At 48.8% G+C, this 25180-nt stretch overlaps 1 protein-coding gene across 1 annotated transcript in view; it reads right to left on the bottom strand.

Moving 5' to 3' along the window:
• Positions 1 to 25180, bottom strand: part of Schip1 (schwannomin interacting protein 1) — a 99482-nt gene extending 74302 nt beyond the window's left edge. The window contains exon 1 of the mRNA XM_048794650.1: positions 25048 to 25180. Coding sequence (XP_048650607.1) covers positions 25048 to 25143 — 96 coding nt within the window. The 5' untranslated portion in view covers positions 25144 to 25180. The remainder of the gene's footprint in view (positions 1 to 25047) is intronic.

Below are 25180 nucleotides of genomic sequence, written 5' to 3'. Positions count from 1 at the left end.
ATCAGGGCAGTTCTTCTGGGGCTGGATCCCAGGCACTGCCTCCTTCCGCCATCAACCAATGAGCAGCTGGATTGAAAGCCATGGCTCAGGGCCTCTCCACTTGCTTGGGCAGCTTCTTGGGTCTCCTGATCATCTTTTGGGTGAGACCTGCCATCTTATTATTGGTCTCTCATAGGAATTCTTAATCATTTTTGCCATGGAGGACCCATTCTCAGGATGGTGTTTTTAATGCATATAGTGAAAACCAGGCTTACAAAGAAGCCCAATCACTCTGACACATGAATATACTGCCCATGAGAGGTGACTTCTCTGACCCCAAACTTGGGTTTAGGAATTTGTTCTTTTTGTATCTAGAAGCCCAACATACCTGGTTCTCCATAAATTCTAGTTAGAAGCACAAATTCAAGTTCAAGGCACACCTACTCCTGTTGAGACTCACACTTCTAGTGACAGAAACACGCCTTGCTTCAGAGCCAAGGACATTCATGCATTATACCATCTATTCTTGAAATGGGTTCCTAAGATCTGAAATTTAAAAAGTGGTAGCCTTTTACAAAATCAATGGAATTAAAATTCTGAACATGATCTTATCACTTCTAGTCTTTGCACAATGCTCCTATCTCATCCACAGAACCTCTAAGGAAAGGAAGGTGTGGCTGATGTGGAGGTTCTGTATACTGGAATAGAAGCTGAGGACTGGGTATTTCCCCCCCGCTGCTGTAAGCAGAACAGCACTTCCCACATGTCCCGAGAACCTGTGGCCCTGAGAGGAGATGGTCCTGGCTTCCCTGGTTCATCCCAACACAATTACCAGGGTCCTAAACAAGGGGGCAGGAGAGGTGCAAGGACTGAAGCAGAGGCCAGGATGATGCGGCCACAGCCTGAGGAAGGCAGGTAGAGCAAGGGATGGTTCTCCAAAGCTCCAGCAGGAGCCAACCCTCTGATACACCCGTGTCAGCACTACAAGACATTTCAGATTTCTGACCTCCAAAACTGAAGATGATGAATGCATGTTGTTTTAAGTCACCAAGTCTGCAGCAATTTATTACAGCAGGAAGCTGATACGTCTACCATGTCCAATGAGCAATGAAATGGCCAACACACACAATGTAAGAGGAGGACCCAGGCATGGGTTGGTATTATCCTTCACAACCGTAGTTTTCAACCCTGCTGCATGTTGGGACTACCACGGAGCTTGGATGGATAGTAGGTAGATGGTGGGTAGGTAGGAAGATAGATGGTAGGCAGTAATGTAGGGAGATGGTACATAGGTAGGAAGATGGTAGCTAAGTAGATAGATGATTAATAGATAACAAATGCTTGATAGATGATAGGTAGATGGTAAGTAGACAAATGATAGATAATTGATAGATAAATAGATATAGATGATAGGTTGATGACTGATAGATGACAGATAGATGGTTGATAGATGACAGATGATAGGTATATAGACAGACAATTGATAGTAGATGGTAGATGGATACAGACACAGATGTTCTCACTGTGTGCACACTAATGCTATCATCTCAAGTGAATCCAAATCCTAGGGTTGTGACACCCCATATGACATGTGTTCAGGGCATTAAGGGTCACGGCACATGGGAAGGACCGAGACTCTCACTAATGAAATGAGGGTAAATCAGCACGTAGTCCCTTCATCCTAGATGAACATGTGCTGGGTATAAACAACCTCATTAACTGTTGCCTGACCTTTGTGAGCCCAGGAGCAGGCTACTACACTGAAAACAGAATAGTTTGCCTGAGGCTGTGGGTAAAGTAAGAATCAAATTTTGTCTAAAATTTCCATTTGGCACTCCAGTCACTGAGCAGAGCAGGTCTCCTCCACCCCACAAAATCAACCTCCAGGTGAAAACCAAGGGCCTGAGAGACGGTGAGCACACCAGGCATTAATTCAGCTCTCATTAAGACCTCCCCTAAGTGACCAGCCAGTCAAACCCTTTCTAGAGTGGGCAGGGGAATTGTGCAAGTCCTAAACAAGCTAATGATTGCAAATAAGTATTCCCTTGAAACAGCACACTGAACCCATTAGCGTGTACAATTAACACATGCCAAACACACACACACACACACACACACACACACAGTGAGCATCTCCCCAGTCCAAGGCTTGAAACAACTACAATGCTAACTGTGCAGATGAAACGAAAATATTCAAGCAGATGAAACCTCTTTTATTAAATTAAAAACTGTCTAAAAGTCTGCACCCAAACCACACACAGCCAACTGGTTCTCAAAGCAATGAAAATGACAAGGGCATGTGCCCATGGATGGGGCAGTCAGAGCCTCTTTGCCTCTCACCCCTCTGGTGCCATAGAGTGCCCATGCCAGGAGAGGGCGCTGCTGCAACCAAAGCCAGGTCCGCACCAGCCCATGAGGGCTCCCTGCCCCCTGCCTCCACATCTATAGGGCACAGCTTGGCATGAGACCGGCCCTCAACAGAGGCTGAGGGAACAAATTCAACTCAGCACCAGTACCAACTCCACAGTCTCCAGCAATGAACAAAGGGCTGTGCCAAGAGATGCCCAGGGAACCCTGAGAAGAATGAGAGCATGCTCCCACGGAGGTAAGAGACACACAGTGGGAATGGCATCTCGGGATACCCTGCACACCCAACCAGAGCGGGATTCGGAAGATCTGAGAAGGGACGTGGGGGTATTTCATAACATCCCCTGCCCCAAAGACTTAAACACTACACAACGTTCCTGTCTCCAGGATTTTAAAAGTGTAAGTGAGGTTTTTGTTTCCCTTAAAATATAAAAGTATTTCCTACTAATGACTAGAGAATAATCCATTGGGGTTCATTAAGACAGATTAGTGGATTCCCTCGCTGGTTCTTTAAGACACCAGACCCTTCCATCACTAATGGTGCCCTCACCTGAGATAAACATAAGCGAACTAACTCAGAAAGGAGAGGAAAAACATACAGCCAAGGACCGTGTACCCTGGTGCTTCCAGGCCCCTCTGCCCCTGCTCCCCACTAGATGTGCTGTGGGAGGAGGGAGGGACATAGTCTCTGTGCTGTCCCTGGGATACTCCTCTAGTGCTGCAGGACCCAAGCCCCAGGGCCACCTGCCCCAGGGGCTATGGCTTTGCATGGCCACAGGCAACACCTCCCAGGACAATCCTGGCCGCATCACTGTCACCTCTTCCCTGTCTCTGCCTTGGTCCTTTGGGTGGTGGCTGCTCGTTCTGGATCACCTCGGTGTCTACATTGAGCTCCTTTGGCCTTCTGTAGAGCCAATGCCTGGTATCAGAGCTGTGAAGTTCTCAAAATGGCCTTAGTTTGCTGCCTGAACCCCGGATCCAATAGGACAATGATACAGGAGAACAATGGCTGAGACTGGTGTGGCTCTGCCTCCTCAGGCATAGAAGACTGGGTGCAACCCCTGTGTCTCAAGGACAGGAGCCCAGAGATGGACCTAGGACCTATCTCCCTGCGTCCTCAGCTACTTATCCACCTGTCTCCCACCAAAAGTTCCAGCAGGCCAAGATGGTGGGTCAGCACAGACTCAGCCCACACAGGAATTCTCAAGAACCCATCCTAAGGGTATTTCTTTCTTCCAAAGGCCAACTTCCCTGCCAAGGAAGACAATTCCAGGATTCCAAGACAGGAACACTAAAGCAAATAATATAAACTGACTTTTTTTGCAGAACAATTTGGTTCAAAGGTCTTCATTAAGAAAGGAACTCCATTGTCCATGTAAAATCTTCAACTGCATGACCGAGGCAGGAAGCCAGCACTCAGCGGGAAAGTGGTTTCTAAATGGACATGAAAAATGCTGAGAGTATAAAATATATCAATATTTCCTCGAAGTCCCCTCACCATGCAAGGAGACCCAGAAATAGACTTTTAAGGGGACACTGTAACTTCACTCAAACTACAAGCAAGAAAGGGACCGGGCCCAGAAAAGACATGCTTCACAAACCAACTCCACCCAGGTTCCTCTTCCATTAAAAGCAGCCTGTGTGAAAAAGTTTCCCTAAGAACTAAAATCGTAATGCCTCACGAGAAGCATTTCCAGCAGACACTGAGCCCTGCTGCTCGTAGAGTTTGGGATCAGAGAGGAACATCCCTTCAAGCCAGTGAAAACTGAGGACTCCCACTTGACACGTCTCCTCCTGCACACAATGCCTGGCTCAATATCCTGAAACAACTACAAAGTCCAGGGCAGCAGCGGTGTCCAGCAGCATCAGGGAATATGGCCCCTCGGGGTGGCTGCAGTGAGCTCACTCGGCTCTGTTCCTTGGCTGCTACCCTAGCTCCTGAAGGTGACTACTTTGCTTTCCCTGGAGCTGCAGGGAAAGGCAAAGTAGTAGCCCAGGCTCTTACTCCTGGGCCAAAGATTGTTCCACTCACTGTGTGGTTTCAGTTCTTTCTGGAAACTAGCAAACTGGTATTGATAGTTCATATAACAGCACTGTAATCCTGGTTCATTTGGGTGGATTCCTAAGAAATTAAACTATCTTTCTTGAAATCACAAAATCAGTTTCTGAACCACAAGACTAAAGGGCAGACTATCAATCACACAGACCAGGGGTTGTCAAAGTGTGGTCCCTGGACTAGCAGCAACAAGCTTCACCTGGGACCTGTCAGAAGTACAAGCTCTTGGCCCCACCCAGGCCCCTCTAGGGAGTGGAGCCCCACAGCCCATTTTAACAAGTGCTCCAGGGGATTCCTAGGCCTGCTTAAAATTGAGAGCCATGAGATTGATTGGCATGTTGTTATTTGGAAGTGGGTGTAGGGTGGAGAATGAGGCTGAGTTTTATGTATCAGCTTCACTAGGTCAAGAGGCCCCATTGTTTAGTCCAACACCCGACTGGATTTGCTAGGAAAGTTTCCCTTAGAAATCAGTTGAATTTGAATGAAGCAAATTATTCTCCAATAAAGTGGGTTGATCCAATCAGAACCAACTGAACACACCTTGGAAGAAAAGACTCAGTTCCCTTGAAGAAGGAATCAGGCTCTGGAAAGAGGAAGACGGCTCTGGACTCCACAGCAACCTCCACTTGCCAGATCTTCTGGACCACACACCAGCCTTCACCCCTGCACACACACTCACACACCACACACAGACACCACACACAGCACATACAGAGTCAAATTACACAGACACAACCACACAAACCACACACACCACAAACCACATACACACTCAATGACACACCTACAGACACACTCCACACACATTCACACTCACATTACAGATGTGTTCCTCTGCAGAACCTCAACAAAGGGGTGGGGAATCTTAGGCTCCAGCTTGTGTCCTCAGTGCAGCTCTTCTACCAGGCCCTGCCAGCACGGAACTCAGCAGTAGGTGACAGTGGGTGAGCCCCCTACACTGATGGATGCCTGGCCCTGGGTGAACTTGCTGAAAAGGGTGAGTAGACAGCTTGGCCCCAAGAGGGGCTCTTATAGAGCAGCCGACCCTGAGTGTCCTCCACTAAATTCTTGACGGCAAGACAGCTCCCCTCAGGAACCTTTGTTGTGTGCAGGGTGTGCAGATGAGCCAGCAGGAAGCCACATCCAAGACCTGAACAGAGTCCCTGAGTTTAATCACTGCGAGTGCAGATGTGAGCAGCAGCATGGCTTTATCCCCAACTGCAGGGCCACTGGGGCTGTCCTGTCATGGGCTGCTATCTGCATCAGAAAGAGTGTGGGGAGTGATCCCTATCAGCACGGTGTGTTTCTGGAAAGAGTGACATTGGAAACTTAGCCTCCAGCACCCACCAACCTCCCCCACGCTGCCGACCCAGAGTGAGCTGCAGAACAGGGCCAGGGCTGTCTCCAGCCTCTGCAGAGCTCCACCGCTACTGAAAACGACCAGAGTCATGTTGACCAAATGATCCTGAACCCTTCAGGAAGGCAGATTACCTGTCACATGCAACTGAGCAAAGGAAAACAGGGGATCCCTTACCCGCCTGCTGAGGCCTACAGCAGCCCCTATGGACCCACACCAGGTTCCCAGGGCAGCTGCCCCAGACCAGGCCCAGCTGGGGCCATGTCCACATGCAGGAAAGAGGCAGAGGCCACCAGACAGGAGGACAGCTGCCCAGCCTCTGCCGCTGGTCAGGCCCTGGGTTAGATCTCTGAAAACCCGCACCTGTCCTCGGATTCATTCTGTTTTCAAAACTGTCCTTCACACTCACTGACACCTGAGCTTAACAGGAATTTGGGGCTTTCTGAAGGAGGAATGATCATTCTAAATCCCCAAGGGAAAGGTGTGCTTGCTATGGCTGACCCCGCTGTGGGCTTTGCTTTTATTAATCCCTTGCCGCACTGCACACACAAACAGGCACACCACACGTGAATGTGCATTCACCTGTGTGTGAGCTGCACACACTCCCACACGCATGCACAGATCACAAGCACCCTGACTCCCTGACTTGCTCTCAGATGCACGTCTGTGCTTCGGGTGGGAAGCAAGGAGCTACACGTATTTACAGCCATTCCATCTCTTTCACGTTTCAGCAGCACCAAGTCTGCTGCTCAGCACATTTCAAAGGAGAACAGAGTCACTCACATTTTAGGAAAATTACATTTCCGAAGTGACATACACCAATACCTGTGATAGGAATCATTAGCAGCTCACATCTGTATGAATCCACTTTTGCTGAATCTGAGTCACTTGAGGAACATAATAACCTTAAAAAGGTGTCTTTGAACCCCACCACGAAGATGGTGGTACTCGGATGACAAATTACACTTGGGCTTACAGTCCCCAGAGGAAATGTCTGTAAAAATGTGCTGGAGTGAGAGGCAGGTTTCTGAGGTCTCCACATTTACTGAAAAGGAAAACAGACTTAAATCATTCTAACAATAAGAAACAGATGGGCTTGCTCCATTGCAAAAACAAACACCCGGGAACCACTACCGAGCCAGTCTTCCAGGTACTTGTTGCTAGGTATAAAAGTCATGGAATAAAAATAACTAGATATTCTAACAAATCTCATTAACAAGAAAAAAATGAAATGAAATTTTTTTCTTTAAAAATGTAAGCAAAGCATCTGACCTCACCATGGAGGCGATAACTAATCGTGCTTGTTAAATGGTCACTGTTCACAACAGCAGCAAAAACAAAAAGGCATTCAACAAAAAGAGAGTGGGAAGATGTACCAAGACTCGCCAGTCCCGTCCCAGAAGTGCGCCTGTGAGGTCAATGGCCTTGTTTCACATGCAGCACACAACGGTCCTCTGTGAGGTGCAAGTGCCCGTCACGGGCAGCCCTCTTGTTTCTGCCAACAGCCTGTTCAGTGGGCACCCTGGTCCCCTGAGCTCTCAGACTGACATTCTCTATGCAGACTGATTAGGAAAATGTGTTTTCCTCTTGACGGAGTTGGGGTGCTTTCTAAGGAAGCACTTGTTTCAAATTACAGTCTTCCTTGCAGTACCTGAATTTGACACCTGCCCCATAACTCACAAATGCCCAAGGAAAAAGCCCTGGCCCTGTGGCTAGCTCTGCCGTGACACCCAGCCTCCCACGCCCACATGGGCAGGGCAAGGCCTGTCAACTGCTGGCCCACAGTCAACACTGAATCACTGTGCAAGGAAAAGCTCCCTCTCCTGATGACAGGCCTCAGAAAGAAGCCCCGTCTCCCTCATGGAGGGAGAGCTACGCTGTGTAGAAAATCTGTCACATTGAGAAGCTCCCACTGCACTGTCCTTAGGGTAACAAAAAAGAATATATAACAAGGTTTTCAAAAGTGTTACAGAATGTTGGGTTCCCTTAAAACCATTTGCTTATTTATTTATTTATGAAGAAATATGTTTGTCTTGTTCCTACCTCTGACTCTGGTTTGGTTTCTAGGTTACAAAGCAAAGCAATCTACCAGGGAGAAAATCCAGATTGGTTGTACTTTAACTTAATATTAAAGCTTCCGCAATTTTATTATTGACGGAAATTTGTAAATAATTTTCTCAGGCCCAGCATGATGCTCTAAAGCTGTTCACTCTTCCCTCTGTTCTGCAGGCTACTCAAAGAGCAGAAGCCATAGATAGGCCAGAGGAAACAGGGAGGCTCATGGGAAGCCCTGGCGGGTACAGGAGTCCTGACAAATGCTACATGTTTCCAGCTGGCAGAGAGCTCTTCTCTGGAGCATAGGCCACCCTCAAGAGACCCGCAAGGTCCCGGGGAGGGCTCTGCACTCCAGGCAGCAGCCCCAGAATGGAAGAAGAAGGCAGGGGTGATGGCTGGAAGGTGGATCCATGCAACAGGCTGCAACACTCAGCTCAAGCCAGTGCCTGTCCATCATTCCTCACCAGTGACCAGAGGAGCAGGTGAGGACTTGCTCAGCAGGATGACATGAGACCAAGAACATTTCCACTCCAAGGTGCAAACTATGTCTGACATTCGGCAGCTTTTCCTTGCAGCTGGGTGGAAGGGAGCATTCAGCTCTACCTTAGCTCCTTAGGATTCTGTGCCCATGCTCTGGCACAGTATATCCTCCATTTCTAACCAAGGCAATCGCCACACATTGGATGCTGATGTTGGGCCTCCTGACCCCCCCACCCCCCACAGCCTGCCTGCACAGCCTGTGGGCTCCAGAGTGGCTGGGACAAGAAGTGCTCTAGTGGCTACTTCAGGATGCCCAACCTCAGCCCTGATTCTGTGGGCACTTGGCACATCTACACCTCTGCCTCATCTCAGGTGACTGGGCTAGAGCTACAGGGGACACCAGTGCCACATGAAATCTGTTTTAACATGTTTCTAGCTCATCACATATGCAACACAGACTCAGAAGAAACACTTGGGAATACACCAACTCCTTTCAACCAAGTTACTCACGAAGTTCCTGAGCCTGAGTTTACCATTAATTCTCCACTGAATTCAGACAGCTCCTTCCCACTTGGTTCCATAAAAGCTCAGCCCGCTTCTCTAGGCACAGGAAAAGGGCATGTCAAGAACCCTGTCTGAAGCATAAAAAACTGTCCAGTGAACCACGGGAAAGCTGAAAGGTTTTTTGGTTGTGTCTTCATGGCCATTAGGGGAGGTGGGAAATTCCACTGTGAGGTAGAGGCCCTGATCTCCGGGTGTGTTTGCTGGGAAAGAGTGAGCCTGGTCAGGGGCCTCATGGCTTCAGGGTCCAAAAACATTGGCAAACCCCTTTGCCCTGGGCTCTCTTGCCACCCTCCTCAGCTGGTTCCTGGAAGATCCAGGGGTCTCCATTCAGGGGCCTCCCTTCAGTGCCGCTCCTGTGGTACCCTAAGGCCTCCTTCACAACACCAACTCAGCTGCCTCTCCCCACCAAAGTCAGTACCATTAGGGCAGAGATGATGGACAGCCCGCCTCCCCAGGCTCCAGCACAACACGTAAGAACAGGACTGTCAGTGAACTGTACAGGGACCACAGAGGACAGCCTCTCCTGCAGCCTGAGTCCTGGCTTCACCCCAGCTGGGCTCCCCTCTAGGCCCTTGAAGACTTCTAGGAGCAGGACTTGCCAGGCCTGTTGCCACCAGGTGACCAGGGCTCCTTGGCCTGACTACCCACTTAGGCTGCCTGTAAACCCAGGTATCCACAGTCCCATTCTACACAAAGTCGAGGCACCTGAAGAAGCCAGTTCTGGCTAGGTGTCAAGACAGCAGGACTCAGGACCACTCTGAATGCCCCACTAACCTCCTGCACTGAGGTTCATTGTGATCCCTTCAAGCCACAGAGAGCGAGGACTGAGAAACACCTAAGGACCAGACAGACGTTAGGACCAGGCACAGAGGTAGTACGGTGGAGTCCTCCAAGCAAAGGGAGGAGAGTCAAGTCATGCACTTAGGTTCAAAGGAATTTTTAGTCAATTAAGTGTAAAGTCACCATTTATGACAATTTCCCAACTGGAAGCATCCGGGCACAAGAGAGTATCACATATCAAGAGAGTAGAGATCTCAGACGTGGCTGTAGCTAATAGCAGAGCGGAGTAACTACTGAGTGATGAAGGCCAGAGGAGCCAAGCTCCCAGACACGGTGCAGAGAATTGTCCCTAAACATGGCTTCCTGGTCTGTAAAATGAAGTCGACAGTATCCCCACTCCCCTACTCCCTGTGAGTGTGGACACATCCGTGACAAGGGCCAGCTCCCTGTACAGCAGGCCTGGGGAGTAAGAGGGAGGCTGCGCTGCTGCTTGTCACTATACTTGCTCTGTGACAGCCTCTGCCAGGGTTTCAGAGGCTTGGAGGGAAGTGGGGGTAGGTTGACAGGGCTGTGCCACACAAAGGCTACCCTGGCAAGGGGTGACCATTGCTCTTCCTGAGGTCAGCACATGTCCCTGCTCTGCTCACAGAGGGTCACCCTCTCCGGTAGTGCCAGCAACGCAACTGCATGCTCCTGTGACTCACACCCAGCTTCAATCCTGCCTGCAGCTCCCTGAGGGGCGGTGCAGGGTCAGCTTCTGCCCCTGTCCCCACACCCCACATGTGATGGGCATTCAGTGTGTATTTACAGAACATGGCTATGAAGAAAAATAATGGTGTACATTAAGGAAATTCCTGGCAGACATCATTTTGTGAATTAAGCTTTGCTGAAAGCTTCACATAAACTATTTTAAAGCAAAACTCTTCTTCCAAAATGGATTCGGAATGTCTATCCCTTTGGAAGTTAGAGACTCACCACATTTAGAACACACATGCGCAAAAACACGGTTTCCGCAAAATAAGGAATAGCTAGAAAACAGCCTTTAATTCAGATTAAAAATGAGATATCGACAGGCACAGTGGCACACGCCTGTAATTCCAGTAACTGGGGAAAATGAGGTAGGAGGATGGTGAATTCAAAGCCAATCTGCCCAACTTAGGCCCTAAGGAATTAGTGAGACCTTGTTTCAAAATAAAAAATAAAATAAAATAAAAAGGGCTAGGGATGGGGCTCAGTGGTTAAGCAACCCTAGGTTTCAATCCCTGGTACCCAAAAAAAAAAAAAAAGAGAGAGAGAGAGATGTTGACCATAATTGTCCTCACCTCAGTAATCATAGGAAGTGCTGCCTGTTCTAGAGCCTTCTGAAAGTCACTTCCTTATGAAGTTCTAGTCACATGGAGAAGACCCACCTGGGCTGCAACCAGAGCCTGAGGCCATGACTGCAGCCAGCCACCTATGCTCTGCTCCTGCAAAACCCTTGCCACCACCACCAAAGCCCCAGGCTGAAACCCCCAGGCAGTCCAGGTATCCTCGAATCTTCCAGAGGTCACTGTCCCCTTACCATAAGTGGACATCTGGGATCCTGAACAAGGGGGTGTGGACAAGCAGTGTGGGGCAGGTAACCCTTGAGGTTCCTTGTGCAGGGTGCCAATGAGGCATGTCCTGTTGAGGACACTTGGAGGCCATTTCCTCACTGTACCTGGGGGCCAGGGCCGTACACTGCCACCTTGCTGTTCACTAACTGGGGCCAGCTTCCACTCAGTATCCTGGGCTCTTTGGCTGACTCAGTCCTGTGACAAGGGCCGTGGGCCTTATCAGGGAGGTTCCTGACTTACAAGCAGGGTAGGATGAGGACAGCACCTCAGAAACAAGTAGAACCACAGATAGGGAGGCGGGAGGAGAGACACAGCCAGGGCTCTGCTGGCACTGGTCCAGCAGTGGCTACTACCAAGGCCTCTGGCCCCCTGAAGACCTTGCAGCATGGGCTCCAGACCTAGAACCCAGGATCCTTTCCACCCCACAGAGGTGCCAGAGCACCAGGCAGCACCTGTAATCACCTCCCACCCAAAGCACACTCCAGGAAGAGGCCATCCCCAAAAGGGACTCTGAAGCCATTATATTAGAAAGGGCAGTTACTCTGGCATGACACCCAAAAGCATCCACGAGAGGAAGAGCCCAGAAACGCAGAGGCCATGATGCAACCTGTCCTGGCCCCAAGCAGAGTGTCCAGTGAGCTTCAAAAAACCTTTTGGCTGAGAAAATGCTTGGTTTTTCTGAAAGAAATACTGGGTTAGTGCTTTGGTCATCTGTCCACACTGCTCATAAAATCAGAGAAAGAATTCTGGGTTAGTGCTGTGATCATCTGTCCACACTGCTCACGAAATCAGAGGAAGAACTCCAACAAGCCTGAAGAGGAATGTGCAGTCCTGTCAGCCAAAAGCAGGATGAGTAACAGGGAAGCCCCTTATGAGGAGTCACCAAGTCACGGGGAAAGCCTTTTATGGGTCACAAACCATGCCTGCTGCCCATTTGTAGTTCAGTTTTAAAATTCTGATCATTCCATCAGTCAGCAAATGTTGAACGACCCCACAGGCTGATTTCCCTCCATGTCTCCCCTTCTGCAAGAGTCTCAAACCCATCTACACCACTTCAAGCCTGTGAAATCTCCCAAGCACATTCCTCACTCTGACCCCACTCTTGCACACATTTGCACATGCGAGTGGCATCTGTTCACAGCCTCTGAGGTCACCTGTGACTGGCCCTCCACCAGACTTACCCCACACACAGCTTCACAGTCCCACCGGAAACTCAGTTTTGAAGAAGTTAGTTCCTCAGTTAGAAACCTGTTCCCCAGTTAAAAACAAACAAAAGACCTGCATGCTGGTGAGCCACAGAACAATGGCAGGCTGGGGCTGTCCAGGGCCGGTGGAAGGTCAGTGGGACAGGGTCAGAGTCCCTGGGTCTGCAGAAGAGTTTCAGGTCTTTTCTCCCTTTTGGGACCTCAGCCCTTCACTGCCTGTGCCCTCTCCAGGGCCCTGCAGAGCTCCTAGGAAGGCAGGCAGCAATGGTCTCCATGCCTTGCAAAGCTAGTGGGAACCCCTCATGCATACACAGGCGTGGGAGGGCTTTGTGGGGAGGTGCAAGGACCCCAGGGACCTTCCTCCCCTCTCAAGCCACAGCCTCTGGGTAGGGGATTCGAGCTAATACAACTCCTAACCATGTCTGCATTCGGGTCATAGCACTGTACCCACGTCCACTTCTGAAAAATGTGGCAGTTCTAACAGGTGCACCTGGGGGGAAGCCCATGGAGGACACTTGGAACTTTCTGTGCCACCTTTGTGACTTCTGTTCATCTAAAATAATTCCCAAATAAAAATTTTCGAGAAAGCTAACATGAAGAATGTTCTTTTTTTTTTTTTTTTTTTAAGAAAATGAATCACCACCCCAACCTCATCTAGTTCGCTTATGTGAAATTGTGTAGTTGCCTAAAGTAAGCAGCTTTAATAAGAGGAGGCCCACCTAGGGGTTTGGGCCAGGACCCTCCCTGTGACACAGCAAGGGCTGCACAAAGACCACCAGGAGATTCAGCAGTGTGGAGGCTCACGAGGTTCTGTGGACAAGGAACCTTAACAAAGCTCACGAGGAGCCCAGGAACTAACCATCCCAGAGAGCTTGCAGCCAGCAGAGAACCAAAGTCCCAAGCGCCCTGCAGGTACATGTGTGCTGAAGGCAGTCTGATCGGAGAGAGCCCTTCCCCTTCCACTACTCATGAATGATGAAAAGTAAACCAGGATCATTTCAAAATAACAAATCCATTTTGAACAGCTTTGAAGATGAACAAGAAAAGTAATGTTAAGTAATGGGATGCTAAAAAAATTAAGCGGCACAGGGTGAAAGGCGTGGCGTTTCTTGGTTTTGTTTCCTCTTGGTGTCATTAAGTCTGATTAGCTTAACCACTGAAAGCAGGCAGTTCCTCTGGTGTCAGTAAACAGTAATGGACGCTCCTGCCAGGAACTTCCTCCAGAGGCCTGGCACTTGCCAGACTTGCCCTCCTTCTAGTGAGTTGCCCACCTCTGGGGTCTGTGGAGGGAGAGCTGGGTGAAGCTGGGAAGCTGAATTTTGAACCATCTGTCTGTCAGGCCTCGGGTGCATGGGTGTGAAGCTATTTGCCAGCATTTAACAGTTAAGCAACTTCTCTGAAAGCCAGGTCTGGCTGCTTGTGACATATCAGAACATTGAGACCATGCTCTAGTTTGGTACAGAGTCAGCCTGCAGTGGACAGCAGTGGTCCCTTTGCCCCTGACATGCTGGCCAGCTCACAAGTCCCACCCAACCTGTACCTCCTGGCTCCAGAAGCCCTGAGTTTGCTGCACCTGCCCTGCAGAACCTTCCAGATCTAACGCAAACTGCTCACTGGTAAAGAATTATCTGTGCAGCTCCCAGCACATGGGAACCTCTATACGGTTTACACGTGTGTTGGTACAACACACCAACACCTCTGCATGGTGGGGAGCTTCTGTACGAAGCACAAGAAAAAAGTCCCAATACTGATGCCCCACAGGAGGGTGGGCTCCAAAGCCCTCAAGTCACTATGCCCAGAGCTGCTCAAGGAGGTTTTCCTGTGAGGGCTATTTGGGTCAGACCACAGGGCCACTGCAGGCAGGATAACAACCTTCCAGATCACTGTTATATAACTCAAGTGTTCTAAAGTAAAACCCAGGGCTCTGCTCTTTGACTCCTTACAGGACCAATTTTAGAGTAGAAACTACAAGGACAGAGCACTTGAGATGTGGTTGTTCATAACAGTGTCAGACTGCTGCATCAAAGTGGACTAAGAATCAGGTAAGATGACCCAAAGAACATACCTACCTGAAATTTTCATAAGTAGGATAATTTTTAGCTACTGGAGCAATGAAGAGAAACACAGGGGAATAAATTGGTTTGAAACTATTTGAAAAACATGTTATTTTTAGAAGAGTGAAGATTGGCCTTCAGGTTCTTTTCTAACAAGATGTCCCAGAAGTTCAGAGGCCCTTCTTATTTGAAAAATAAGTTTAACACTTTCTCTCTCTCTCTCTCTCTCTCTCTCTCTCGGCAAAAGCTTTGGTAAAGGCCATCATGTTGCTGAACTTGACCTTGAAAATGCCCAGCATTTCATAACACAGCAGCTTTTCTGGTTCGGCTTCTACTTCTCAACACTCTACCTTCCAATCAACACCCTGAGCCCTGCAGTAATCTCAGGAACTGTGAGGAAACTACCTCCTTCCCTCTGAGCTGCTTCAAAGGCCAAGTCCCCTCTGAAGAAGGGGACCGACAACAGAAGCAGAATTAGTCACTGTAGCCCAGCTGCTGCCAGCACTTACCTATGGTCTTGTCCAGACATGTCTGTCCCCCAACTGTGAGCAAGGGGTCCTGGCCACAGCTGCTGGCCAGGGAAGACCTGTCCTATTTTGTTCCCAAGCAGCATAAGAGGGCCAGGCAGGGGTGGCCACTAAAGGTGTCCCATCAGATAAGCTACTTTCTAAGGACTTCGATTGGTTCTCTGCATGGATGGATAACCTGCTGTTTCAGCCAGCTTTTTCATTGCTATGACCAAAAGACCTGACAAGAACAATTAGAGGAGGAAAAGTTTATTCAGGGCTCACAGTTTCAGAGGTCTCAGTCCCTAGAGGGCCAACGCTATTGCTCTGGACCACAGGTGAGAGAGAATGTCATTCCCAAGGGGTGTGGTAAAGGAAAGCAGCTGGGAACCTGGTTCCAGGAAGCAGAGAGAGTTCTGCTCAACAGAGACAAAATGTAAACCCCAAATGCACGTCCCGTCCCCAGGGACCACCTCCTCCAGCCACACCCTACCTGCCTACAGTTACCTCCAGGTTAATCCCTATTGGGATTAAGACAGGACTGGGTTAAAGCTCTCAGAATCCAGTCCACCTCTGACCCTTCTTGCATTGTGCGTCTCACACACAAGTTTTTGGAGGCCACCTCATATCTAAACCATAACAACTGCACAGGCATGAAAGGGGAAATTGGCATGAGCAGAACCCTAGAGGAAGAAGCAACGGTGCACCCTGCCGAGGGCAGCAACACAGACTGCTGTGTGCCTGGGAGACACTGCTGGGCATTCCTGATCAGAGACCAGTCAGCTGTGTAGGTGATGCTCAGGTCTCCACCTTCCCCCAGCCATCCTGGAAACCAGCCCCATCCTCCAAGTTAAGTGGAACTTCTCCTCCGTGCCTGGAAAAGCCTAACCTAACACTTTCTCAATAGAAGGTTTTTGTAGGTTTCGTAAAACATAACTCCGTGAATAACTAAGGTATTTACTTGGACAAGGAAGAGTTTTGAAGGGATCAATCATCTCTATTAGGACATGGGCAACAAAACCCTCTTGAACAGATGAATTTGCAGAAATCATGTGCTAAGTAATGTGCTGTTTCCTATAATCCATAAAAGCTTGAAGCTTTTTTGGTATTCTATGCTAGTATCCCAAGGAAGAAGACTGACAGCCATGTGCATGAGCCTTAAAAAGTAAGAGGAGACATCAAGAAGCAGAAGACAAAAATGAACATGGTATTGCTGATGGCAATTACTCAAAAGGTCATATAACTGCAAATAAAATATTTGGGTGGAGATGTGGGGTTGTCAGTACCATGTACAGATATATGTAACAATCACTGGAAAGTTTGGCACAGAAAACAAGATTGCAGAAAGCCCACCGCCCCCTCAGCTCCCACCAAGTTATGCTTTAATAAAGCCTTGGTCGGCAGCAACTAAAAAGTGTGCTTCCAAGTACCTGAAGAAACTGTCAAGGCAGATAACAAAGTTCAGTGATTGGCAAGCTTGACATAATTAGTTAACTAGATATAAGGAAATGGTGACTATTCTTAGTAGGGAAGCCAGAGACAAACCCCAAACGAACAGCCAGGCTCAGGTGGACCAGTGAGGCTCCTATAGCTTGGAAGGGCAACTTGGCCAAAGCAGGACAGGGCTTGCCACAGCCTTCCTGGACCCGGTCAGTGAGAAATGCCATGGCCCAGGCTGACAGGTGAACTGAGACTCGGAGCATCCCGCAGGGAGCACAGGCTCTGACTGCCCCTTGGTCTCCTTGCTCTTCTCACCAAGCCACGCGTCCCAGTTCAGACTACTTCCTGGGCTGCACCTAAACCCCAAAATGTATTTTTCTAGTACTTTCTTGGCTCGCTCTCTCTCTCTCTCTCTCTCTCTCTCTCTCTCTCTCTCTCTCGCCTTATAACAAAATACCCACTCAAAATTGTCTAGAAGAACTGAAAAAACAGCCTCTACCTCAGAGCAAAGCCTGTCCAAGGAAGGAACATGACCTTTGTCCTTGGAAAGACCCACAGAGCATTCCTAGGCACATTCCCACCCTGCTAAGTTGTTTATCTACAAATAACAGGAGAGATCTGCTGTGCCAGGTGTCCCTGACTCAGTCAGGCTAGGTGGGGACCCATAGCAACCCCCTAGCAGCCACCAATCAGCATGAGACAAGGAAATACCTGGGATGCCAGATGACCCTCCCAGTAGTTTATGGTGGTTGATAACGTGTTGGGAAACCATGTAGTTCAGCACGTATACCCCTCTTGGCTCAAGCCAATCAGTTCAAATGAATACCCCTTTTGTACTGACCAATCACCCCTACCCAACTTGTTCCCGCCAGTGAATGTGCTAATCATATTTTAGAGTTGTTATTTGATTTTCCCGTGGTGTGTGATGATTTGCTAAGAGATGCTATGATGTATGTGGGGGTCCCTGCCTTCTCCAAAGAATGTATAAAACTGCTGCAAATCCTGGGCTGGGGCCTCTCAGCGTCACCAGTTGCCGTGTGTGCACGCGGAGGACCGAGCTAGCTCGCAATAAACACCTCTTTGCTGTTTACATTGATCTTGGTCTCTGGTGGTCTTTGGGGGTCCCGAATTCGAGCATAACAGAACAAAATCCACGTCCCCCTGAAGCTGCTCCTCTCCCAGCCTTCTGAAACCAGGCACACCAGCCCCTCCCTGATGGTTCCAAGACTGGCAGATGAATGGAAGCATGGGTGGCAAGGTGACCCCACACCCTAACACCCCTATTCAGCCTCCTAGAACACAAGTGGCTCCCTGCAAAGCTCCCAGGCCCTGTCCCGCACAGTCTCCATGAGGGGTGGGCTGTGCATCACCAGAGGCAGTGTGAGAAGGAGGCACTGTCCAGGCAGAGCTGTCCCCAGCTGGCAGAAGCATAAGGGGAATAGTCAGGCCAGTAGAAGCACACAGCCGTGAGCCTGGCTTGAAGTCTGAGGGAGGAAAGTCATTTCATATCTATTCTGACAACATGGGTCTAACAGGAGAAGCGAGAACTATTTGAAGGCTCTTCTACCCAACAATGAGAGTTAAGTCTGCTCTCAATTCTGGGAGATCTCAAAGGATGAGTTTCTGTCTATCCTTCAAATAAACTCAGGGAAACATTCTTTCATTTAAAAATAGTGGACACCAGTTGAGTGAGACAGAGGCCCTGAGAAGCTGGCCTTAGGAGATGGTGGCACTGTGTGACCAGGGGCCCTGGCAGGTGAGGATGGCAAATCCCACAAAACTCAGTCTCCTCCTTGAGAATGGTGAGGTCTGAGGAGACTTCTTGGATTCTTTCACCTCCAAAATCCATTTACTTTCCATTGAAAAGGCTCAATTTCACAAGCAATACTTGATTTTCTGCAGAAAAGACACCCAGGGAGGGACAGTAGGGAGTGCCATCTGTCCTAAGAGCTCCAGAAGCACAAGGCAGCTGGGGAAAGGACTGCAAAAGCCACTTTTGTTAAAACACTCGGGCTGACTTTCACAAGGAAGGAGACAAAACCACTCAAGTCTTCAGGCCAAAGTTCCACAAATGAACTTCTTCGATTTTAACATGCAAATGTAAGATCACAGAATTTAGATAAGCTTTTAAGAAAGGACCTGGAACTACTACTGTCAGCACTAATAAGAAAAGTTCAAAGTGCAGCGGTTTGTGTAAATCAAAGAACTGGACAGAAAGACTAACCCATAGATAAAGTGCTCCTCAGAGGTCTGCACTTGAAGGAACCGGACAGAGCCGGTAGCACACAAGTCTCAGGGAGGGAGGGGGACTGCACCGCTGCACAGGTGAGAGACATTCCCAAGGACAAACCAACACAGGACAATGAGTCCTCCTGATGTCACTGGGAACCCCAGGGCAAGGGCAGTCCTGACAGGTCTGGCCTGACTTTCCCAGAAGGACTGTAGGAAGCTGCCCCAACATCTCTGGGCTCCAGTTTCCTCCTCTCTAAAGTGGGAACTGTAAGTGCCTTGCCCACTTTTCAGGATGACACAAATACCAACCCAAAAACACAAGTGCAAGTAGTGGTGCAAGAATCAAAGAAACTTGGGGACAGGGATGTGCAGAGATTAGAGAACAAGGCCAACTTTTGGGGGGATCCTCAGCCTAGAGGCCAGCCTTCCCCAGGAGGGAGGTCCTGAGTCCCGAGGAGGCCAGGCTTCCCCAGAAGGCCAAATCTGAAGGCCAAGCTTCCCCAGGAGGCCAGGTCCTGAGCCCAGAGAAGGCCAGGCTTTCCTGAAGGGAGGCAGGTCCTGAGTCCAGAAGCGATAGCCCTAGGGAAGCCCAAAGGAAGTATATGTGGACAGCAGCTGGTCCTGGGACTGCAGGGGTCCACTGGGTCTTCCCTGTAGGAGTAAGGATGCTAGCAGGACCTGGAGATGGAAGGATCCATCTCCAAGCAGGGATAGCGGGGTGGGGGGGGATAGGGCAGGGTGAGACCTTCAAGAGCTCCAGAGCTTGAGGTCAAGACTCCTGCACTGCATTTTCAGATATGCACCCTGAAATGACAGCTAACCTGTACACACATGGCCACAGAACAAATGCATATTTAAAAAGCTTTAGGAGCTGTTTGCTTGTGGTTGGCTTGCAACCAACTTTTTTTTTTTTTTGGCAATGTTGGAGATGGAGCCCAGGGCCTTGAGTGTTGAACATACTGGCAAGTGCTCTACCACTGAGCTTCACCCCACCTCTTGCAACCTAATTTTTTTCAACCCAAACATTTTCTTTCAAGTTTTGAGTACATGCTGATTCCTGGAACAACCTTTGCAGCTTTTAAACAAAAATCAACAAACATTAGAAAGGCAAATAAATTTTGGCACTAGACATTTCAAGATAAAAAGGTAAAGTACAGAGCACATTTAAAACACTGGTAATTTCTAGTTACGCAAAAATGATGATTCCAGCATTGTCATAAGGCACATGCTTTGACAGAAGCAGACCTTGCACACCATACCATGTGTTTTCAAAGCTGCAGCCTGCAGAGCAGGTAACTTATTAAACTCACAAACCTTACTACACTTTGTAGGAGCAATAAAGACATCTTAATTCAGACTATAAAAACAAGAATTCATGTAACCTAAGGAAAAAACCACTCATCCATGCAAGATACTTCAGAAGCATCATTTATGGGAAGGAGTAGCTCCTTACAGAATAATTCTTACAGAATAATACATCGAAAAAAATCTGTAATTAGCACTACCCTAGGAAGATATATAGGTAATTTAAAGTTTGTGATTAGCTAATAGTATCAACAAGTAAAAAGACATTATTTTCAAGTACTTTTAAATAACTTCATCAGCAGAATTTATTTTCAATTAACATGTCAATTAAAATTATTCTTATTTTCTCATTGAATGAGTAAAATGCACCTGTCATGGGCACTAAAAAATAATAAAACTGCACTTCAATGTGTCGGTCTACTGTTAAACTCTCTTATAGTTTAAAAAAATGACTCCCTTCCTTTTTGGAGCAATGGCATAATGACTTGGTTGGATATAATGTATCACTCCACTGCTTTTGGTCTTTCCTCTTAAGAGGGGGGAGGGGAGCAGCCCTTGGGAACCTGAATAGAGCTTTCCTAAGAAGTGAAGGATGCAGGCGGGGTAGCCAGGGTTCAGGTTTGGGTTCTTAATGTGAGTCATCACATCACAAGGCCCCCCCCCCCCCACCTCGCCTGTGCGATGGCCACACATAGGGCACTTCTCTGGAAGAGAAGGCAGCTTTTTGAAAAGTTGAATGCACGATGCAGCCATTCCACTTAGATGTCTTCACCCAAGAAAAATGAAAGTATGCGACCACATACCAGGGCTTGCACATGCACGTTCATAGCACTTGTGTACATGACAGCCAAAAACTAGAAACAGCCCAAGTGCCCATCGGCAGGTGAACGTGGCAGATCCATAAAATGGAACACCCATTGGCAACAGAAAGGAACAAGCTATTGACTGGCACAAGGCTTGGTGAATGTCAAAACAGTCCTATGGAGAGCACTTTGCTGACAAGATGAGTACTCACTGCGTGACTCCACTCATATAGAAAATATAGGCTGATCTGCAGTACAGCAGTCAGATCGGGTTGCTTAGGGAAGCTACTACCAAAGGCACAAAGGATACTCTGAGGGAGAAAGACATAGCCACTATCTTGATTTTGATGGTGGTTTCACAGATGTGTCAGAAACCATCCATAGGTCATATAAGTGACTCACATGTCAAAACTCATCAGATGATGCATTTGAAATACAAGTCATTCATTGTACATCAATTATACCCCAATGAAGCTATTTTTAAAGAAAAAAGCTAAAAGAAAAAAAAAAGGAAATGCATTTGCAGAGACAGACAGGACAAGCTAAACTTGGAGGACTACACTCTCTGGAGGAGGGAACCTTCATGAAAAATCATGGAGAAAAGAGGTGAGATGACATCATCTAGAAAGAGAAGGACTCTGAGGCCTTCCCTGGAGGTGCAGGGGTCCCTCAAACAGAGAAAGCCTCAAGTAGACATGAACTGAGGTCCTGGGCATGCAGAAGAAGACAGAAACTGGCTGTTTCTTGAAGAAGCTCCTGGTTTCCCTCAGGACGGTCCTGCCACTCAGGAGAGAAGGAACAGGACAGCAGGCAGGAGTTCATCATGAGTGCAAACTTAAAGGAGCAGGCCTCCTAAGTGACATTCAAGGACCACCACCAGGAATGGCTTTCCCCTCTACATGGCCTTGAGTTTACCAAGTGCTCACATACCAGAGGGTCAGGGCCAGACCGGGTGGAGGGCCGGCAGGGCTGCCCAGGGCAGGCAGTCTTGATTATGGGTAGGTGCTTCATACTCCCCCAGGTGTGGAGCACCTGTAGGCACAGGGGACAGGGCTGTGGAAAAGTAAACTTGCTGCCAGGCTTGCTGCCAGGCAGCCCTGTCACAGCAGTGTCCTGGCAATCAGTATGTGCCCTTCAGGGCTTCTCAGGGTTGCTCAGTACTCCTTCTCCAGAGCATAAAGCATCACAAGGCTTGTGCCCTCCCAGGGCACCAAGGGAGGGGTGGCTCCCTTCACAGAGCAAAGGTCTGAAATCTCTCCTAAACATAGCGTATTTAGAATCTGCCCCTAAATCTTCCCTAGATCAAGGACAGCTGATGGTCAGCACAGTTCCCACACCTCAGGACCTAAGTCTTCCTGAGGCACATCCCTGAGCTGAGAGGAGGGAGGAGCACTCTGCCAGAAGAGAACCAAGTAGTGAGATTGGGTTGTTTCCGTTTCCTTCTGTCCTTAGTAGCAAGGATGTTAAAGACAGAAAGCGTCTTCAGGAAATCCTTTAGGTTATGGCAAAAAAAGGGGGGGCACTGCTTCCTTTTCTTTCAATTATTTTAAGCATTAAAAGAAGGGGGACACTACCCCAGAGTCAGGCCCCACAAAAGACAAAACCTCTTTCTCAGGGGTGGGACCAGGAAAGGGCAGATGTGAATGGGGTAGGGGTGGGGCTGTGGCCAGGGCTGGGGCTAGGCAGGAGGACAGGTGTGAGGCTGGGGTGGAGTAGAAGTAGGGTTAGGGTGAGTGGAGGAGGGCAGGGTTGGGGCAGGAGGAAGACAGAGGTGGGACCAGGGTGCAGCTGGGGTGGGGCCTGGTGTTCTGTTTCTGGGAGGATGGTCAGAAGGCCTCCACAGCAAGAGAGAGCTGAGTCTGAGATAATCAGAGGAACTGGGTACTTGAGTTCTGGCATAGGTAAAGGTAACACAGGAGCCCTGAGACAGTATAAGCTTCCAGGTGAAGAGAACCCTGGATCCACCCGCCCCTGCTGGTAAGCATGGGAGCCCCAACACACTAAGGAAAAATATTCTTTGAACCCCTTCAAGACACAGCTCCTCTTCTACAGATCCCTGTGCTAGTCCCAGGATCCTGTCCTCATGCTCACAAGGTCTTCCACTTACACAGGCAGCACTGAACAGGACTTCACTGAAGTGTTTTTAAAGCTAATGATAGAAACCCACAGTAAAAATAAACTTTATGTTATATTGTAACCTAGTGCATATGCAAACAGAAACAAGTTTTCAAATTACCAAGCTTCCTGTGACTACTTCCAATACAGTTCACTTTATATTACGGAAATGCTAAGGTGACTTTGCAGATAACTAAAGAGTTTGAAAAACAGCATTCAAAGGCATTTGGGTCTAGTAATTTTATTCAAATGCAAATCAAAACATGAAAAAATTTTAATATTAATTTCCTGTTTTCCTATACAAATACTTACTTTAAAATAGTGGAATCTAAATTTCTTTGTGTGCTCATGGAGAAAATGCCTAGGGGGACATGTTCAGGAGACCTGGGGGGTAGGTGGGGAAATAGTTTGGGAGGAACCCTAACAGAAACATTGCTTACTAGGGGAGGAGACACCTTTGGTTTCAAAGATGGCTCAATAATTTTCACAATGTTCACAAAAACAAGAAGAGAAAGCAGGACCATGCTTTGGGAGGGACTGTTTGGACTGCTCTTAAGTGTCAGGTTGGAGGCATTTCTATCTCCCCACAATAGAGCTTAAGCCACACATGGACTGCAATGTGGCTGGGACCCACACCTGGCATACTGGATGGACACGTGCTGCTCAATACATTCTGCCTCATAACTTTTGAGTAAGAGCTCATTGTTACCATCAAACCCTAACTTTGCATGTAGGCCCAATTTTTAAATTTCTCCAAATGCAAGTGTCTGTGTGATAACAAATGAACCTTTTGCTAATCTTCAAGTCATTGGTCAAATACATGGAGTTTAATGAGGTATATTCCTCAAAACACTAAGAAAAAAGGATGGTTTCCATTAAAAGGTACAAGAAACAGTATTGGCTGTAATGGAAAGTTTCCATGTCTGTTAGCTGCCAGGGTAAACTCTAAAACCAGCTGGAATTAAAATGAGTGTGTTAATGTAATAGGTAGTTTCTCCAGGGACGTGAGCCAGTGGGCTGATCTGTCAGCCAAGGGCTCTTTAATAGAAATGGTGCCAATTTCTCCGGTAAACAAAAGTTCCATGCTCACCCCTGAGGTCAGAAGAGCTTGCACCCAATTTCCAGTAGCCCCAGGGTCCCGGAGAGAGAAATCACACCTGCAGGGAAGCATTTCCCATACTGCCACACTGCCACCACGCACAAAACAGCGCTTTTAAACTGTGCCCTTCGGCCCTATTTAGGGGCATCATTAACGATTTCAAACTCCAACTATTGCTTTATCTCACAATAGTGAAAAATGGGGGAGCTACATTCATTATGTTTTTAAGTCATTTAACTGCAGTCCTCTCGAAGGCAAAGGAAATGCCGCGACGAGTGGGAACCTGCGGGCTTAGGAGGCAGCCGTTCTTAGGAGGCAGCCGTTCTCCCCCACCGCGGCTGCTTTCCTGAATGGAGGCAGTAGCCTCCGGGAAGGAGCAGTTAAGTGGTTCCTTTATCAAAACAAGGAGGGAATCACAGCAGAGGCGAACGAAGCGAGAACCCCTCCTGCATCCAGGCAGTTCAATTCACCCCGTCGCCCCACCCCCTACCCCATCCCTGGCCCACTACAGCTCGGGTTTCAGAAGGGAAGAAAGTCTGGAGGAGGGCGGTCAACCTTCCAAACGCAGGCCCCTCGGCTTAAGCGAGAAGGAGGTGTGAGCTGGGGACTGCGTGCGTGCGCACAGGGACAGCCCAGCCACGGACCAGACAGCAGTGGCCAGGAGGGAGACCCACCAGATCGACAAAGCCTCAACTAGTACGATTTGAAAAATCCCCCGCAGGCACTGGCTTCGGTGCCAAAACCTCCCTGGGTTTATTTTCAGGCAAGTGACTCACAGCCTCCTCTCCATAAGTAATTCCATAAAAACCAGTCGCCGGTTCCACTAGCCCGACTTTCCGCTGCCCTCTGGCTGCCCCTCCCTCCTCTCCGCCCATCCTGCAAACCAGACAGCGCCCAGACAGAACAGTGGTACCCCAGGGGAGCAGAAAACAGGCTCCGGCCCCGCCCCCGCCTCCCGAGTGATGAATGGGGCGCGGGCGGGCGCGAGCCCGAGAAAGGGAGTGCGGGGTGTGTACGCGTGTGTGCGCGCGTGGGCACGCACCCGGCCAACTTACGGAGGTGGAGTTGGTCCTCGCCTGGCCCTGGTTTCGCACCTCCTGCTCCCGGAACTGCAGCCCGGCCAGATGCTTCTCTAGCGCCTCCCAGTCCATTGGGGGCACCGGGGGCTCTTCGGGGACGAAAGTCCCG

Source organism: Marmota marmota, unplaced genomic scaffold (assembly GCF_001458135.2).
Source record: "Marmota marmota marmota unplaced genomic scaffold, marMar, whole genome shotgun sequence".
Taxonomy (NCBI): Eukaryota; Metazoa; Chordata; class Mammalia; order Rodentia; family Sciuridae; genus Marmota; species Marmota marmota.
The sequence above is the reverse complement of the archived record's forward strand: the minus strand, read 5'-3'. Positions and strand labels throughout refer to the sequence as shown.